The 18,846-nt window shown below is 50.4% G+C and overlaps 1 protein-coding gene across 1 annotated transcript in view; it reads right to left on the bottom strand.

Moving 5' to 3' along the window:
- Positions 1–18,846, bottom strand: part of PLXNA2 (plexin A2) — a 205,435-nt gene that overhangs the window by 38,757 nt on the left and 147,832 nt on the right. Inside the window, exons 10-12 of the mRNA XM_069459575.1 lie at positions 17,987–18,187; positions 16,239–16,335; positions 13,165–13,355 (exon numbers count right to left, since the gene is read on the bottom strand). Of these exons, the coding sequence (XP_069315676.1) occupies positions 13,165–13,355; positions 16,239–16,335; positions 17,987–18,187 (489 nt within the window). The remainder of the gene's footprint in view (positions 1–13,164; positions 13,356–16,238; positions 16,336–17,986; positions 18,188–18,846) is intronic.

The raw sequence follows: 18,846 nt of genomic DNA, 5'->3' as shown, positions 1-18,846 counted from the left end.
GGGTAGCAAGGACAGGCATCCTACTTCCTGCATTTCTCCTCAGGAACAACTATTCGGGGGAGGCCATAGAGGGGAGGCGTGGTGGGAAAGGGTTTCTTCTTCAGAGAAGGACTGAGCAAGGTCCTGCAGGACACAACCTCAGACCAGGCAGCTGCAGCGGCTCAAGTCCCCCTGGAGACTCTGCCACCGTGGCTCTCTCTCAAAAGCGGCCTTAGATTGCAGGGCCCCAGGGCTACACTCCACAGAGTTGGTTCTCTCCAGAGCCAAGTCTAGCCTTCCCACACGGGTCTATAAAGGGGCAAGTTGGATGAGGCCCAGCTCCTGCTTGCAGAACTCCAGGGAAGTCCTTCCGGGTCTGGAAGGAGCTGTGGGGCTGCAGGGGAGGGGAGAGCTAACCTCCCATAGAGGGGAGGGTGAGAGGGCAGGGTAGAGTCATATAGAGTCCCCCATTGACACAGCAGGGACAAAATATGGCTGGGATATTAATCCCACTTAGATAAATCCCAAGGTCCACTTGTTTTGGCCGGTTTCAGATGGCCCTTATGTTGGTGGCTACTTTGGGGTTAGGAAGACAGATCATCTGATGCTTGGCCTGCAGGAAGAGAGTAACCTCTGGAGTCAGACAGTCCTGAATTTAAACACTCGCTCTGATACTTACGAGCTATATGACCTTGAATATCAATGTCCTCATCTGCAAACAGATAATAATGCTTGCCTGGCAGGGATGATGTGAAGACTAAGTGAGATAACATTTGGAAATTCTGTAGTATGCTGGTTTAGAGAGCAGGTCTGATAATTGGTCATTTCCTTCCCTATATTTCCCTGCACCTGTGCCTTCCTGGTTGACAAAAACACGGGGTGTTAGAGTCGGTAGGGTTAGAGATGTTGGAAATCTGATCGGTCTGGAAGGACAACACACAGATCAGGCAGCCCATAACGGAGATGCTGGGTGACCCGGGCTGGACAGGGCTGCTCGGGGCCTGATGGGAGAATCCCGCAGCCTGGGCTCGGGGAGGGAGTGGGGGTGATACCAGGCCTGGGCCTTGGCTTTGGGGGTTCTGGGCCCTGCACAGGAGCATGTTTTGAGCTAGACTTTACACTTGCACCCCAAATCCATTTGGAAGGACACTGACCCTGTCTGAAACCGTCTTCATTCTTTCCTCCCTCCTTTCTGGCCATTTCTTCCCCTGCTATCAGCCATTCTTGGGTAGGTGCAGCATTTCACAATGAAGTCAATGAATTCTTCAGGGAAGTAACTCTGAATGAGATGCCCATGCAAACAGCTGACAGCTTGGTGTGTGTGTGTGTGTGTGTGTGTGTGCGCGCGCGCGCGCATGGTGGGGGTGGGATAAGAGGAGGGAAGGGAGAAGAAAACCTGTCAAAGCAGCTGGGAAGATTTTTAGATATTGACTAATTTCATCCCATGCTTTTCTACACATTTTATACCATGGATCATAAATCTGTCTAAATTCTCCTTCTGTGGACCTTAGAGTGAGAGCTACAAGTAGGGGATTGGGGAGAGAAGGGCCCATACGCAGCCGCTGTTGCTGGTTGGGGTGAAGGGGGTTACTAGGGCTGTCCCCTGTGTTCCCTGCCCACATCATCTGGGTGCTCCCCCTCTGCCTGCCCCTTACACTCGGGGCTCCCCAGAGTCCTGGCTCAGCCCTCTCATGGAACATAGTTATGCGGCACATAATGATGTTCAGGTCAACATTGGAGCCATAAGATTGTAACAGAGCTGAAAAAGCCCTGTCACCTAGTGATGTCACAGCCATGGTAACACTGCAGCGCAACACACTACACACATGTGTGTGGTGACGTGGGTGTAAACAAACCAGCTGTCTAAAAGTGTAGCATGTACAATTATGGACAGTACATAATATCTGATAATGATAATAAACAACTATGTCACTGGTTTATATATTTACTATACCATGCTTTTTATCATTGTTTTAGAGTATACTCCTTCTACTTATTAACAGAAAAAGGTTAACTGTAAAACAGCCTCAGGCAGGTCCTTCAGGGGATATTCCAGAAGAAGGCATTGTTATCACAGGAGGTGACAGCTCCATGCACGTTACTGCCCCTGAAGACCTTCCAGTGGGACAAGATGTGGGCGTGGGAGACAGTGATAAGGATGATCCCGACCCTGCGTAGGCATAGGCTAATGTGTGTGTCTGTGTCTTAGCTTTTAACAAAAAGTTTAAAAAGCAATAAATAAATTAATTAGTTAAAATAGAAAAAAGCTTATAGCATAGCGACAGAAATAAAGAAAATATTTTTGTACAGCTGTACAGTTTGGTGTTGGTGGTTTGTGTGTGTGTGTATGTGTGTGTGTGTGTCTTTTTTGTGTTTAAAAAACTTTTTATTTTTAGAGACAAGGTCTTTCTATGTTGCTTAGGCTAGACTTGAACTCCTGGGCTCAAGGGACCCTTCTACCTCGGCCTCCTGAGTAGCTGGGACTACAGGCACGTGCCACTGTGCCTGGTTTGTGTTTCAAGCTAAGTGTTATGACAAAAGAATCAAAAAGTTTTTACAGAAATTTTTAAAAATAAGGTAAAAGAGTTATAGTAAGCTAACTTATTATTGAAGAAAAAGTTTTAAACAGATTTTGTGCAGCCTAAGTGCATAGTGCTTGCAAAGTCTACATTAGTGCACAGTAATGTCCTGGGCCTCACGTTCACTCACCACTCGCTTGCTGTGAGCCCCATTCTTTTTAAGTGCCCTATACAGGTATTCCATTGTTTTAAATCTTTATACTGTATTTTTACTGTATCTTTCCTGTGTTTAGATATACAAATACCAGTGATTGTGTTACAATCGCCTACGGTATTCGGGGCAGTGACACGCTGTACAGGTTTGTAGCCTGGGAGCTACCCCAGATAGCCTGAGTGTGTCGCAGGCTACACCACTTAGGTTTGCGAAAGTGCACTCTATGGTGTTGGCACAGCAATGAAACAGCCTAATGACACATTTCTCAGAATGTATCCCTGGTGTTAAGGGACGCATGACTGTATGTGTGCTCTCTGGGAGAGCTCAGGGGCCCCCACAGTTATAGGGCGTGAAGCTGTATGCATTTGACATGCTGTGCTCCCCACTCGAAGGTGCTCACCCCTCCTCACGGCTCTGCTCAAGATCCTCCTCAATGAGGCACCACTGACTCCGCCAGGCAGGGTTAGTAGCCCCTTCTCCTAGGCTCCCACTGCCCTGTGTGAACACCCCCAGGACCACAGTCACTACACTGGACTGTAACTGCTCATTTCCTCAATAAGACAATAACTATCTTGGGACAGCAACTATCTTGCTCTTCTTAGCAACCTAATTCTCAGCACACAGCCTCAAACAGAGCAACTGTCAATAAATATCCCCACTTCTCTGTTACTAGAAAATGCTGTTCTCGACTGGACGCTGGAACAAACTGTGTTCTCTAATAATGATGAGAATGGAGGTGCCTAAGTGTTGCTTAAAAGTGATGTAGTATTTTAACATCGGGATCATTAAGAAGTTCCTCCTGCGATCGCTCTGGCTTTAATTTAAGCCAATTTCTGGTTTGATTCCTCATCGGATAGAGGACTGAACAGCTGCCTCCTCGTCAAACATCTTTCAGATACTGAAGACAGCAATTAAGTCACCCCTGGCCTTTGCCTCTGCAATTCTGCGAGTCTTTTTCTGAAGCTCTTGTTTTCTAAACCCTGTGATCATTTCGGATGCTTTTTTCTGGACCGTCGGGTTTCTGTGCATCCTCTGAAAGTGTAGGGACCCAAACTAGGCTGTTGGCTGGAGCAAAGGCCTGACTGGTCGCTGTGTAGTGAGGAGGGCCTGAGAAGACAACTTCCTGCGCTTGTTAACCAGGCTGGCCACGGGCAAAACCTAGCGGAGGGTAAACCTTTGGAATCTTTCTCATGTTCTTTTTCATTTTCCTTTCTGGGTTTTTTGTCCCCCCATTTTAGGCACCTTTCACTCTGCTGTTCTCTCCTCCCTAAAGAAAGCTGTATTTGCATCTTCATGGGATTTGAAATTATGTTATTACCTTGCCTTAAGGATATTGGCATATTGACCAGTTGTAGAATAAAAAGTTTATCTACTCTTTGCAGGATTCAGAAGGAAAACATGGGAAACACTTTAGGGTAAGAGGGCTCAGGCTAGCAGCCCTAAACCCTGCCTTGGAAGCAGGCACCGAGCATGCCCAGGTATGAAGGTGGCCAGTCCCAGTCCTGGCCATGTACTTCTTGGGAAGATGAGGTCAGCAGGATGCGGCACCAGGCAGGCGGGCCTAGGCCAAGGCACGTGGTAGGAGACTAACCGGGAGAGTCCCGTCTTCTGTGGAGACCTCTCAAAGCATCCAGGCACCTCTGGTTTAGGGAGCCACTTCTCCACCTGCTCAGACCCCACCTTGACAGCGGCTCGGCCCAACTGAGCCCTGGCAAACGCCGGGGCACCCCAGCCAAACCTCTATTCCTGCCAGACTCTGTCATGTTTGTTTTCCTCCGTGGGTGCCGTGACCTGGAAAGCAGCCGCCGTGACGCTGCACCCACCCTCGTTCTTGCAGCCTCTAATTGAACAGTTCAGAGGGAACCGTGCCACAGAGCCGCCCAAGGGCGAGAGCAGATGCAGCCGATTAATTACAGCTGGGGGGATGCGAAGGGCTGCAGGGCGGAGCGGGGAGCAAGCGGGAGGCGCGGGAAGGCCCCGGGGCTTGGCGGATGGCAGAGCGAGCGCCCAGGCGGCCATGCTGGGCTCAGACTCAGGCAGAGCCTTGGAAGGCAGTGTGGAGCCTCCATCAGAGGGGGGGCGCCAGGGGTCAGAGGAGCTTCACAAAGCCCAGCTCCCATCCTACAGACCCCATCTTCCTCTTCCTCCGGTTATATCTCCTGGCTGTTGGAGATGGTGGGAGAGAAGCCAGAGCAAGGCTTCGCCTCCAGGCGTTTGAAGATTCTGAGAATGATGGCTATCGTTTTTACATTTATTAAGTGCTTATAATGAGCCAGGAATTATCCTACTTAGGGCTCAAAACAAGCTATGACGTGTTATTATCATTCCCATTTTACAGACGGGGAACAGTGTCCCAGAGAGGTTAAGTAACTTGCTCGGTGTTACACAGCGAGTGGCAGCCTGGTCTACCCAACCTCTGCTTTTGGCCTCCACACAGCACCGCCTGAGTTGACCATCCTCTTGCCCTGGGAGAGACCCTTAGGTCACCAACCATGGGGACTCATGCCCCAGCCTGCTCTTGGGTTCCCTCTGTTTGGCCATCCAGCCCCTCTCCCTTGGCTAAGGCCATCCCTGCTGCTTCCCAAGGAGCTCTGGGGCTGGCCTTGCTGGCTACTGCCTTTGCTGCTGCTCAGCATCCCTCCTGCCTCCTCTCTGCCCCCGCCCCAGTGACTGTCCACGCTCCCCTCCTGGCCTTGCCCCTCTGTCCTCTCTCCCTGTGCGTTTCTGGTCTCCCAGAGGGTGCTGGGCACCGAGACCACAGACTTTCTTCTGAGCAAGAGTTTGGTGCCCGCTCCTTTCCCTGCTCTGGCTCTGTGGGTCGACAATTCTGTTCGTCTGAGTGAGCTCAGGAAAGAGATGAAGGATAGTGGGCTGGTCAAATGTGGGGGCTCTGGAGTCAAACAGCTGAGGGTTAAATCCTAGGTCAAAAACTTACTAGCAATGCAACTTCAAGAAAGTTATCATACCTCATGGTGCCTTAGTTTCCTCATCTGTAAAGTGGGCCCAATAACAATAACTTCTGCCTCATGAAGGTTGTTGTGAGGTCTAAATGCGATGCCATATATGAGGTGCTAAGAGCAGTGCTGGGTGCAAGGGAAGCGTTGAGTGGATGTCAGCTATGATTTCTCTCATGACTGTTTTGTGATTAAGAAATCCAGGCTGAAGTCAGGCTAGCTGAGGTCCAGAGGAACAGTGGCTTTGTTTTCACAAGCGTCCTGTGTAGGTATTGTTCTTGGTGGAGACTCAGGGCAGGGGCAGACAGGCTGACTTGTGGAGGGGAAGCAGCGGGTGTAGACATTGTCCAGTGTGGAACTGGTGGCCTCTCTGATGGGCCAGTGCTGCTTCTGCCGTAGTCTCCAGCAGGCGGTCAGGCCTCACCACTGGGTTTGTAAGAGCCTCCTGGGGGAAGGGGGGTCCACTCCTGGATGGCCTTGGCCCCGTCAGCATCCCAAACTGAGGATCATACTCAGTATTACAAGCTTTTGTGTCTGAGACTGGGGTTTGGGGTAGGTCTTGCTCTTAGGAGCCCCCTAATCAGGACCAGCCGGTGAAGACAGCCGTGGGTATGTAGACAGTCCATCTTCTCCTTCCAAATCCACTCACTCCTTTCCTGCTGCTTAGCATTTTCCCAAATTTAAAGGGCAGGGGTGCCAACTTCATACGTGCAAGTTTTCATCCCATCCTGACTCCCAAAGACACCTGGATGCTGGTCCAAGAAAGCAAATTGTCACGTTCTCTTCCAGTTTGGTGTGTGTGTGTGTGCATGTGTGTGTGTGTGAGCATGTGTGAACACCCTTCCTGGCAGGCTAGAGCCCAGCTGATGGCTCTGTCGGAATCTGCGGCACCAGTAGCACCAGCTCTCCTGCCTGGCGTGCGTCCTGGCTGGCTCTGCCTTAGCTGATAGCACATTCAAAACCTAATTGTTATCTCAGGAGAGTAACTCCATTATTCATCCTGACACCATCCCCCGTTAGCTGTTTGTTGCAGTGATGTTATATTAATGAGGCCTGCAAATAAATGAACGGGAGATCAGAGTGCCACCTTGTTTCTCAGGAAAGCTGGCTGACTTATTTATTTATTTGCTGGGAACTTTGCAGTGAGTCACTCTGGCTCTGGGCACCAGTGGCTTTTGGCCTTTCCTGCAGAGATTTGGTGCAGCCTTGCGGATAAATACTTGTAAATGTCCCAGCTTCCCAAAGAGATTCACGAATGTTTTTGCATCAGAAAGTATCCAGGAAAAAAAGAATATACTTTTAATTATTTGGGCAAGTGGAGAGCAGAAGCCAGCAGGAGCGATGGATCATCTCAAATTATTAAGGTATCAAAAATTATCTGAGCTTGGTTTCGGAGGGCAGTGTACGTGGTTTTCTACAGTTGATTTTCTTTCCCGGTTACATGTACCTAAGATAATGTTAAAGAGAATTTATATTCCCTGAGCATGGACTAGCGAGGTGTTGGAGAAGTAACTGAGGTTGAAATTTCCTAAAGTAAAAGCTACATGGTGGTCTATGGAGAGACGACTATAAACCTACCCCCGACCCCACTGCCTGGGATCAGGGTGGCCTCACTGGGGAATGTGGGTGGCTTCAGGGACACACGGGAACATTCACAGCTTAAGGATGGTAGGTTGCTGGTCACTCCCTGAGGACACCAATTCTGGGGGTTCATCTTCTGCATCTCAAGCCTGCTTTGCCTTTACCCCACCCTGATCTCTGTTCCCATCTGGAGGTAGAGCCACCTGGGCCTCATCCTCTGGGCTCCCCCATCAGGCTGAGACGCTTGAGAGGTCTGAGCTGCCAGGCCAAGGACTCCAGCTTTCACTTCACTGTCATCCCATTGGTGGGCATGGCCAAAAACCCACAACTGAATCAACCCTGGTAGCTTCAAGAAATATCTGGGGCCTAAGTTAGAGTAAGGCTTACCCCCAATAGTCAAGAAGTGATTGCCCTAAGCTCAAATGCACCCCCAAATTCTCTTCTTGTTATTTATCCCCCCTACTCATAGAAGTAAGTCTGGACCTAACTGTGTGTAGGAAGACAGTAGGTAGAGGTTACTTTAAGGGTAACAAAGGGCACCAGTGTTCCCAGTTTGTCTGGCATCTCTTGGTGTCTTCCAAGAGGATTCTGATCCTGAACACAGACACTGTTGGTACACTGGGGGTGGGGTGAGATTGGGGAATGCATAGCCAAGGAATACACTCCATCCCTCTGACCATAAGAAGGGGCATGGTGTGGTGGGGGGAGTCTGCCTTCTGGAGTCAGAAGGCCCTGGTTTTCAATCTCTGTTCTGCCACCAACCAGATGTGTGACTTTGGGCCAATTCTTTACCTCCCTAAGCACTGTTTTCCGAACTCGTAAGTGAAGATAATAATAGCTTTCTGTCAGGGTTGTTTGGAGAAGAAATGTAAAGAGCACAGAGCGTGGCACACAGTAGAGTCTCATTACAGAAAACCAATTATTATTATTAAGACTCTCAGAATTAGAGTGTCAGCTGGTCTGTTCATGTGCCTGGCATGAGGTCAGTGCCCTTGCTAGCTGTGGAGACCGATGTCCCTGCTGCAGTCCTCTTTCCACAAGAGATAACTGCAAAGGGCATAGATTGGAAGTCACGTACACATGTGACAACTGTCAGGTGTAGCCCAGTGCATGGCATGTAGCAGTCACTAGTTAAATATTCATTTGATGCATGAATTAATTTACTTGGAATTGTGGCATCTTCTCCCTTTGCTCAGAATGCTCACTCTCATGGGCTGAATTCTGTCCCCCCAAAATTCGTATGTTGAAGCCCTAACTCCCAGTACCTCAGAGTGTGACTTTATTTGGAGATAAGGTATCTACAGAGGTAATCATGTTAAAATGAGGACATTAGGGTGGGGCCTTAATCCAATAGGACTGGGTCTTTATTTTATACTAGATCTTAGCCAAAGGGCAAAGAAGTGATGTGTCCTTATTTTTTAAAAAATTAGGGAGACAGACAGACACACACAGACACACACACACACACACACACACACACACAGAGGTAGAACACCACGTGAACATGAAGGTAGAAATCAGGTTGATGTGTCTACAAGCCAAGAAATGCCAAAGACTGCCAGCAACCACCAGAAGCTAGGGGGGAGGCATGCACAGATTCTCCCTCACAGCCCTCAGAAGGAACCCACACTGCCGACACCTTGACCTTGAACTTCTAGCCTCCAGAATTGTAGGGCCGCCCTAGGTCTCCCTCATTTGGAGACCTCTGCATGTGAGCTCCACGGTGCATTTGCCCTCCCTGAGTTCATTTTTCTGAGAACATATTCAGTCTCCTTTCCCTTTCTGCTGGATCCTGCCCACTCACAGCTTTTGAGGAAATGTTTTCCCTGGGCCTTCCTTTCCCGTGGGGGGCTCATGACATCCTCCTTTCTGAGGTGCCAGCAGGTGCCGAAGCACAAGCTGGGGAGAACAGAAACGTTCTCACAGGCTTTCCAGTCCTCTGCACGTCTCCTGTTCCTGGGGTTGAGCAGGTGACACATGCACAGACACCCAGGATGACAGCTGGAAATGGGAACAGCCAGGATGCCTCCCTCGGAGGACAATGTCATTATCACACCACGACCTGGCTGGGAAGGAGCAGACGGTGGGTCCTGAGGGGGTCCTAACCTGAAGTTTGCGCAAACTGAGAAATTCAACAGCCTGTATGACTTGTCCTACATGAAGCTGCCATAAAAGATGGGTCTCTAGGGGTGGGCTTGGTTGCCATAGAGACTGGGGTAAGGTGGGGTTAAGCGAGAGCACGGCTGTTTATCTGACTGTGCCTGAGCCCACTCCTTTCCCTCAAGCAGAACATCCTTTGAGGTCATCCCGATTATTTCTCTGCCCCCAAGCAGGAGGCGCCCATTCCAGCTCCCACTAATTTCCAGGACTGGAAATTCTGCTCCTCCCCTCCTACCCCCAGTAGCTACCACAGGCCATCACAGAATCCTTCTCTTTTCACCTTTCAAGAAGGATCTTTGGAGTAAGTGGCTTCTGTTTGCTGCACTGAGGGCTGCACTGAGGAGGGCACACGTTCCGAAGTTAAGGGCTGGAGACAAGGAGGTTCGCACAAAAGCACGTGGACCTCATGGAAGTCCACTGACTGAGAGGTTTAGGGAAAGATCATGCCACTGTGAAGGGCTTAGCCAGGAAAGTTGAAGTAAAGAAAATGCATTGATTCTCCTTAAAGGTTACTTTTACTAAATGGTGCGTTCTTGCCAAAAATGCCAATAGAAATGAGGTTGCGCCCTTCTTGGAGAATTCTGCTGAAAGGCACGTGAGGTTGATTTTTCCCATTATATTGGTTTTGTTAACTTTGATTACTTGGCTAAGGTGCGTTCCACCAGGTTTCTCCACTATGCGGTTACTATTGCTCTTATTATAATTGACAAGTATTTTAGGGGAAGATGGCTTAAGACTACACAAATATCCTGTTTCTCATCATACTTTCACCTACTAATTTCTGAATCAATTATTACTGTGTACTTTGCCAAATGGCGATTTCCATTTCCATAACTCCTACATTTATTCTTTGGAATTCTGCTGTAAAGAAGAGATTCCTTTCTCCACTGTCATTTATTTGTTTATTTATTTATTTATATCAATAAGGACCATGGATTCTTATTTTATTCTACTGGTAAGGTCCGTGCCTATCATTGTTTCTTTTCTTGCTCAAATTGCCCAGATTTGGTCTTTGAGATCCCCTTCAGGTTGGCTCCTGTGCCCTTTGGACAAGTACCTTGCATTTTTTTTTTTTTTTAGTACTTCTTGCCAAAAATATATAACCTGAATTTAATCATGAGGAAGCATCAGACAAATCCAAATTGAGGGACAGTCTATGAAATAACTGACCTGTTCTCTTCAACAGTATCAAGGTCAGGAAAGACAAAAAAAGACTGAGGATTAAAGGACTAAGGAGACACGACAATGGAATGTCACATGGGACCCCGCAGTGGATCCTGGGCCAGAAAAAGGACATCAGCGGGACAGTTGGCAACATGGTAATAAGGCACGTATATTAGATGGCATTATTGTAGCAAAGCTAATTTCCCGATTTTGATAATTGTACTGTGGTTATGTAAGACGCTAACTTTAGCAAATCTGGGTGAAGGGTATATGAAAGTTCTTTGTACTATTTTTGTACCTTTTTCTAAGTCTGAAATTATTTTTAAAAATAAAAAGTTAAAGAAATAGAAAATGACTTTTACAAGGAAAAGAGGATCAGGTGTGGGGGGTAGGAGGTGAAAGACAATATTCCGGATAATAGCGAGAAGAGCGTTCCAGGCCTGGACACTCCGTCCTGCACGTTCCACCCAGAGTGATATCCCCCGAGCGGCTCGGGACACAGCATGGATTTGTCTCTCCCCAAAGATGCTCTTTCATTTTTCAACAGCCTCGAGTCGAAAAACACCAATAGGAGATGGGGGCCTCCGACTCCTGCTGGTATGTTCACTGGGAAAATCAATTATAGCCTAATTACCTCAGGGGGTTAATTAGCCTTGTGTAGCTTGGGTGTCCTCTGTGAACAGAGCAGCCCAGTCAGTCCCCGGTCAGTGAGCAGGGCGGCTGCGGCAGAGGTTTCCTAGCGAGAAGCTGCCTCGGGGCTGGGTCTTGGGGCTGGGACGGGCCCCTGCCTGCCCGGGAGTGAAGGGTGCAGCTGCTCCCAGGGCTGGCAGAGGTGGGAGGTGCTGACAGAGGCCAGTCCCTGCCTAATTTAAATGTCCCTGCACCACAGGTGCTAGCAGAATGACGACTGCCGCAGCAAGAAGAATTACAGAACAGTGCAAGTTCTCAGGCCAGCAGTTGGCGGAAATCACTAGAAACAGGGAGAAGGCACGGAGCCCCGAGCAGCTCAGGAAGCTAGCCGTCTGAGGGCAGAGGCCGGGGCGCCACTGGCAGCCCCCGCAAACATTCTCTTCCAGCGACGCAAAGACACAGGAGAAAGTAAAGAGGCTCACCAGCCATGGTCACGAGTAAAATGGGATCGACGCAGCCCTATCTTTGCAGGGCAGTGTCTACACTCTCGTACCACCTTCCTACGTGGATGAGTGAGGACGTGGATGCAGTGGACACGTGCCACAGCAGTGCACTTTCCCTGGGACGTGCTGCTGTGTGGCTGGGTCATATCTACCTGGTCTATACCGGCTAGAACAGGTCTGGATATTAAGGAAGAAGCAGCACCACTTCTTGTTTTATGTTATTTGGGCGAATCGTAGAGAATTTAAAACTGGTTTTACAATTAAATAAATGTGAGTTCAAATACTGGCTCTGTCACTTATCAGCTGTGTGAACTTGGGCAGGTCACTCAATGTCTCTGAACCTCATTTTCTTCCTCTGTACAGTGGAGGTGAGAAGACTTACTTCCCACCGTTGTTGTGAGGATTAAACGTAACAGTGCTGAGCACATTCCACAAAGATTTGCTTCCTCTGAAAATAACCCATCTGTAGGTTAACGGCACCCATTTGATCTTGAGGGTTTCCTTTTTAAACTGAAGTTTCTATGTGATCATAGGGATGCTCTGGAAGTTTCCCAGTATTCGGTGACATAGGTGAGAACCGGAGTTGCTTTCTTTGGCCAGTAGGAAAAGGGACAGTGAGTGCATCAGCTCAGGGACGAGGCAGAAGAGGAGCAGCCCCTTCCTGCTTTCTCAAACACGCAGAACACCGGGGTACTTGCCCAGGCCTTTCCTCCCAGTCACCATCAGGAATGTGCAATTAGTTTCAAAGCACGAGTGACAGCCATTGAATAGGGACTGGTGAAAAGTGATGAGCACACAATGCAGCCAAAGTATAGTACACTACTCCTCGTCCAGGCCATTCAAAACCCAAGCAACTGCATTTTCATCCACATCATTTTATTCATCTTCCTTTGAAATGTGCTATTTTGGAAACATCATTTTTTTCCCAGGATAGTTAATTTCCTATTTCTTTCCATTAAAATGCACGAACAAACTGGGACAGAGACTAAATCCTGGGAAATGGCACAGTGGCTAAAGCAGTGACTGCCTTTACTTTCTTCTTCTGTTTTCAACTTTGCAGCTCTGAGCTAATTGCGGCTCCTGAAATCACATTTCTGCTGAGAAAAGCTAAACCTGCTTTCTGAAATGTTCACCCACCATGGAGCCAACTTCTCGTCCTTACCTGGCTCAGCCAGCTTGGCAGGGAGACCAGGCTGGCTCTGCCTCCCTTGTCGTGTGCACGTGCACGCTGACGTGCATGCAAGTTCATGCACAGGCATGAAGATGCGCTTCCATGCACTTGTCTCTTATGCCTAGACAGGGGCCATCGAGACACACATGGGAGGCTTCCTACACCGCCTGCATTAAATTCACTCTACACCAAGAATTTATCTACAAAAGCTTAACTTGCACTTCTCTCCCACTGCCCTGGGGACAGCTCCTGGCTGTCCCCTCCCACTCTGGGAAATTGAGGGACTCACCTCGGTAATTTGAGGGTTGGAGCACTTGACATTGTGGCTGGACCAGTCGAGCCAGGGGCTGGAGAGGCTGGTGCAGTGCTGGTGGAGGGTGCATCTGCGCTCGCCGCTGCACCAGCCACACTCGAACTTCCGGTCAGCCTTGAGGCAGAGGCCGCAGCTCTCTCGCTGGGCTGCACACTTATAGAGGTGGACTGCAGAGAGAGGGGGTGGTCACAGAGGGGACTGGAGAGGGCTGCTCACAAATACCCTCTTCTTGCAGACACGATAAGAACTGTCCCCAACCATGGATCACACAACTGATCATCGTTATCATTGCAAGAGTGACTGATGGGGAATTAATAAATTGAGCCTCTTAGCTGTCACTTAAAGACACTATAGAAAATAGTATTATTTAAGAGTCTTGGTTGTAGCCTGAATCAGATCAGTGCTTTAATTGTGGCTTCACTACTTCCTAGCAATGTGACAAAGTGTTTAACCTCCTTGAACCTCGTTTACTTAATCTCTAACATGGAGATAATCATTGTTTTTTGTGAGGTTTGAATAAGATGTTGTATATTAAGTGCTTAGCACAATGCCTGTAACATATCCGATGCTCTACACATGCTTATTATCTTTTCTTTGAACTCATGCTACATTCTTATGCTGCCATCTCTTACTGGCAAGCTCTCACCTGTGGCCCTCATTGCAAGAGATAAGGGCTACTTTCCCCACTGCAGGTAAAAAGGAAGCTCCAAGAGAGATATAATGACTCCCAGAGCCCCAAACTGGAACCCTGAAAGTCCAACTCGCTGTGCTGAGTTGAGGGGACAGTAGGTCCCGAGAAGAGGGGACTCTTGCCTGGGGCACTGGGAATTGCATGGGTCTGGGAGAGGAGTCAGCTTCGGCTTCAAGAAAGGCCAGGTGGCTGGCAGTAGGAGAGGCACTGCTGATTAAAAAAAGAGGGTGACACAGTCCTGTTCACAGCCCCTGTAGATGGAGCAGATGTCCCCAGAAAGGGCAAACTAACTACCTAACAGGTCACATTTGGAGTCTGCAAACGCTTTATCTTTGCTTTTTGTCTCCTACTGACTTAAAAGCCCTAGTATAACTGGCCAGTCAGTGGAACTGTGCTTTATGAGCCTGGGGCTTAGCTCCTTGCCTGCTGGGGTTTTGAACTTAGAGTCCCAAGTAGGATTATCCAGAGGCAAACACTCAGAAAGCCATTTTTCAACTCTTCTGGTCAAGCACATATAAGCTGTCAGGACCAGGCGGTGTGTCTCTGCTGGAGCCCAGGTGCATGGCCCAGGGCAGCGGTAATTTTTTAGTTCTTCCATAGGTCCCCACGCTGTTCCTTTGCTCTGTCCAGCATCCCTCAGTCCCAGCGACAGGGCCTACACTGAAATATTCTCCTGCCTATGGCTTCTTAAGGGAGAGGGCAGGAAATAGAAATCTTAAAATGTACAGGAACACATTGAGCATGTATAAATATATAGGACATGGTGCCTAGCCATGAGCTCATTTGTTCACGATGACCCTGAGGGGACATCCTTTCCTCCATCTCACAGATAAGGACCCCGGGATATAAAGGAGAGTGACAATGAGTCGGAGTCCACACAGCTGTAGGCGAGACAGCAGCAGTTGAACCCTGCTCTGCTGGATTCTAGAACCTGAGTCCTTAAACACCGTCATCCTCTCCACCCAGCACAATGAGCAGCCTCCAGTGACACTCAGGCTCTGGGGGGTACACACGTGTGAAGACGACGCTGCCTGTGCACTCCTGGAGCTTCTTCAGCACCGTGAGAGTCACAAGCAGAGTTCTGATGCAACAGCGTGGAAGTGGCTGTTCCCTAAGCTCCAGGTGCACAGGCAACCTCTGGGCTCTGAGCCCAGATCCTCAGCAGGGAAAATGTCTCCTCTCCCTTAGCAGGGAGAAAATTTGGCCTGGGTACGAGAAGAAAGAGGAAAAAAAAAAAAAAATCTCCCTGGCTCAGTTTCTTTCTCCCAGTCTAAGTAGCGTCGATTTTAATGGCAGCGTCTGGGACAGGCAGTGAAGCCCCCCAGACACTGGGACGCTTGCAGATTCTACCGGGACTTTCCATTTGCTTCGGGTGGAAGCAGACGCTTGTGGCAACTCCAGCTGCTTGAACTGTGGTGAGACAGGTGGCTCACGGTGCAGGGAGGGGACAGGGATGTATTTAAATCCCACAGTAGCCTGAGCCGTAGATCCTCAGAGCGACGTGGGGAAGCTTATGAGCTCTGCAATTAGACTACGTAACCCTTAGCCTATCTCTTAACCTCTTTGGGTCTCAGTTTCCTCATCTATAAAATGACAATAGTAATAGTGCAACCTCTCAGAGTTATTGTGATGATTAAGAACAATAATCTTTAATAAATGACGTAGTGAGCGCCTGTCCCCAGCGAGCGCCTGTCCCCAGCGAGCGCCCGTCACATTGGATTCCTTTGATCACTCTTGGGAGCAGGGTGGAACCTTGGTGTCTGCTGCATTTTGGGTCGGGCCTACCTGGCCCGCTGGAGACGCTCAACGTGGGTTTAGGGTATAATGAACAAAGGCGGCCCTCCTGGAGGAGCCCCCCTTCTTCAGCCCAGCTCCCCTTCCTGAGCCTCTTGCTCCAGATGTGAGCTCGAGTCCGTGTGTCGGTCCTTCCCTCCCACCTCAGCACCAGGAGAGCAGCCTCAAAAACCTTCTTTGTGCAGGGACCGTGACCAGGGCCAAGGACAGGGGAACAAGAGCCTGATTGGAAACAATATCTCCATTTCCAGGGAAGCTGGCAGGACATTCCTGCCTGCTGTTTCCCAGGTCAGGTTCCACAGACACTTCAAAGCCTGCGGGAGCCAAAGCATAACGTGGACGATCCAGCAGCCGCCCGGCGGATGCTCCGGTTGTAATAAAACAGGGCTCCCAACAGGACTCCTTTGATGGCTCCAAATGTTGCTTTAGGATCCTCTGAAGAGTTCCGCTGACAGAGGGAGCGTATTATTCATGGCACAGCGGCCGGCTGGCTCTGATCCCTCCAGCCCCAGTCTTTCCCGGGGTCACGCAAAGATCAAACTTCTACCTGGAAGCAGCCGCTTACCTTTCAGGTCCTGAGGGTTGTCAATGATGAAATTGCCATTCCACACCACGGCGAAGTCCACGGCCAGGTTGCTGATGTCCATCCCGTCATACTGGTACTGTAGGGAGAGGGGTGGAGGCACACGGTTTGTGCGGCTCCTTGTCACGGGGGTCAGGGGTGCAAGGAATCCCGTGTGCTACTCAAATTACCCCTATGATGCCCTTTCCCTGACTCCCAGTCGCCGATGCTAATAGGATCCCACCAAAACCCCCTAGCCTGGCATTCAGTGCTTTGCATACTCTGATCCAACCTTCCCCGCGACTGCTCGCCTACAGAAATCTTTGAATTCACCTGTCTCCAAGCACATCTGTGTGTTTGCTGAGCTCATATCGCATAAGGAATGCAACTGTGTCCCTACTTTTAACCTATCCTTATTCTTCTGGTCCAGCTGAGAGCTACCATCCCCAGGTGTCCTCTCCGACACCTCTGCCAGCCTCCCCCAACTTCCCTGTGCCCTGGAGTTGCTGCTTTGTGTCCTTAACCTTCCCTGGAGCTGCTGTGTCTCCCTTCATACGTGAGTCTCGTCTCTCTGGAAAGTCCGTGTGATTCTGGAGACAGAGCCGATGCCCTCTCACGACTCAGTAATCCCACAGCCTGGGGCAGAGCAGTGTTGACTGACCAGCTGGCTCGGCCCTGCGGTGGCCCTCTCTTTCTGCACACCAGCCTTCCTTTGGTCAATAGTCCACTAGGGACAAGTACCCACAGATTTCTGGGCGTAGGTCTGACCATTAAAGGCCTCAAGCTGCGGCCAAAAGTCCACTTTCTCTCTCTGCTGATCCTACAGAAGACCTCTAAGCCCTTCCCAGGGTTCAGAAACAGCCCCTCTGGGTGGCCCAGCCCCACCAGCCCCTCTGTGAAGGAGACCTCAGGGCATCTCCTGGTGGGGACTGTCCCTGCCCTGCCACTCACCCAGCTCTGGAGGGCATGTCACTGTCAGCGCTCCTGTCCCCAGCCCTTCCCTGCCGCCTGCCTCCCTTTGTTGTGTTCCATTTCTTTCTCATCCCGCCTTCCCCTTGCGCTTGGCGGCCTTCCACCCTTCCACCGATTACAAATTCTATCAAGCGCCTGTGACCTGGGAATCTGACAGCTCCCTGATAAGAGGCCCAGATTCTCTTTATCTCTCCCAGGCGAATTAGCTTCCCTCAACACCTTTGTCATGTCACCCCCTCCCCCCAGCGCTGGGCTGACCCCCCACCGTCAGAGACAGGGAGTTGGCAGATAAAAAGATCTTCTCTGGGTTAGTATTATAATTAAACACCTCATGCTCTCTGTCTGCCATTCAGGATTGGTTTAACCCTTGCCGCTCCTGATCCGCTGCTTCCTGCCTCCACCCTCGTCACCTCGGCCCATGCCACCTGCAGCCTTCCTCCTGTGGGGCACCCTCCACTCTACTGGCTCCCTGAATGGGGACAGGGTGTGGGGTGGAGCTGCCTTGCTCCGGCTGAGGTTTCACTGAAGGCAAAGACGTGCTCCTTAAACTTCAGAAAGGGCATAGGGTCCCCACAGATCTGCACCTCCTCTGGCACCGTTCACTTGCTCAGCTCTGGTGGAGCCGTCCAGGGCGCCAGCACACGCCTCTGTCCCTGGGGATGTGGGGTTGGCCAGTGAACCTGGAAGGTTCTGGAAGCCGTGGCAGGCCAGGCTGAGGCCTTGGCATGGGAGCGAGAGAAGGCCGTGCTCCGCGCAGGGCCCGGCCCGAGTCCTCTTACCGAGCTATTCTGGCACTGGACGCTGGAGCTGTTGAAGCGCAGGGCGGGCACTCGGTGCACGGCCCCCTGGATGCTGAGGACGCACTCGTAGCCGCGCTGGCCCGACTGAGGCTGCGGCAGGTTTCGAGCCTTAAGGGTGATCGGTTTCACCTCCCCGACTGGAATCAGGATCTCCTCCGTGGGCACCAGCTGGGGACAGTCCTTGAGGAGCAAGCAGAGAGACCCAGTCTGTGCCCCGCTCACGATGTCCTACTCACCCGAGCCAGGGCAGGGACAAGGCCCTGATGCCAGGCCGGGCCCTCTTGTCCACAGGAGGGCCGCTCACTGAGGGGGCAGCACCTCATTTAAGGGGCGTGTTGAGTGGGAGGGAAAATGGAATGTCTCTTAGCTCCTGGCCTTTGATACTGTCCTCACATCCCCCAAGTTGTCCCGTATCTGGTGTGTGTGTTACAATTCAGGAATTAATTTCCAAGCACTGATTGTGGCAGGTTGTGGATTTTATCTCAGCCTTGATAAAAGAGCCTCATGCGTCCCTGTCCCCCACCTGGCAGCCCCACCTCTGGGCTTCCTCTTGTTCCCAGCTCCAGTGGCTCTGCCCCCCTGACTGGCCCATGCCTGCGGCCCGGCCCCGTTATCACCAGCTTCAGCTCCTTGGCTCCGGCTGAGCTGTGCTTCCAGGAGGTGGATCAAGCCCTCCCAGCAATACTCTACACACTTGCACTGGCTTTTTATCTCACTTCATTACCAGGTCCTGCATGCCTGCCATGTTGCTTTGGAAAACAAAACCAAAAAAAGAAGGTCTTGGTAGGGAGGGCCTTCAGGAAGGACCACCAAAGAGGGACAGGGAGGAGGAAAGATCG

This window comes from Eulemur rufifrons, chromosome 27, assembly GCF_041146395.1.
Source record: "Eulemur rufifrons isolate Redbay chromosome 27, OSU_ERuf_1, whole genome shotgun sequence".
NCBI classification, from domain to species: domain Eukaryota; kingdom Metazoa; phylum Chordata; class Mammalia; order Primates; family Lemuridae; genus Eulemur; species Eulemur rufifrons.
Note: the sequence above shows the minus strand (reverse complement) of the source record. Positions and strands in the feature narration are given on the sequence as shown.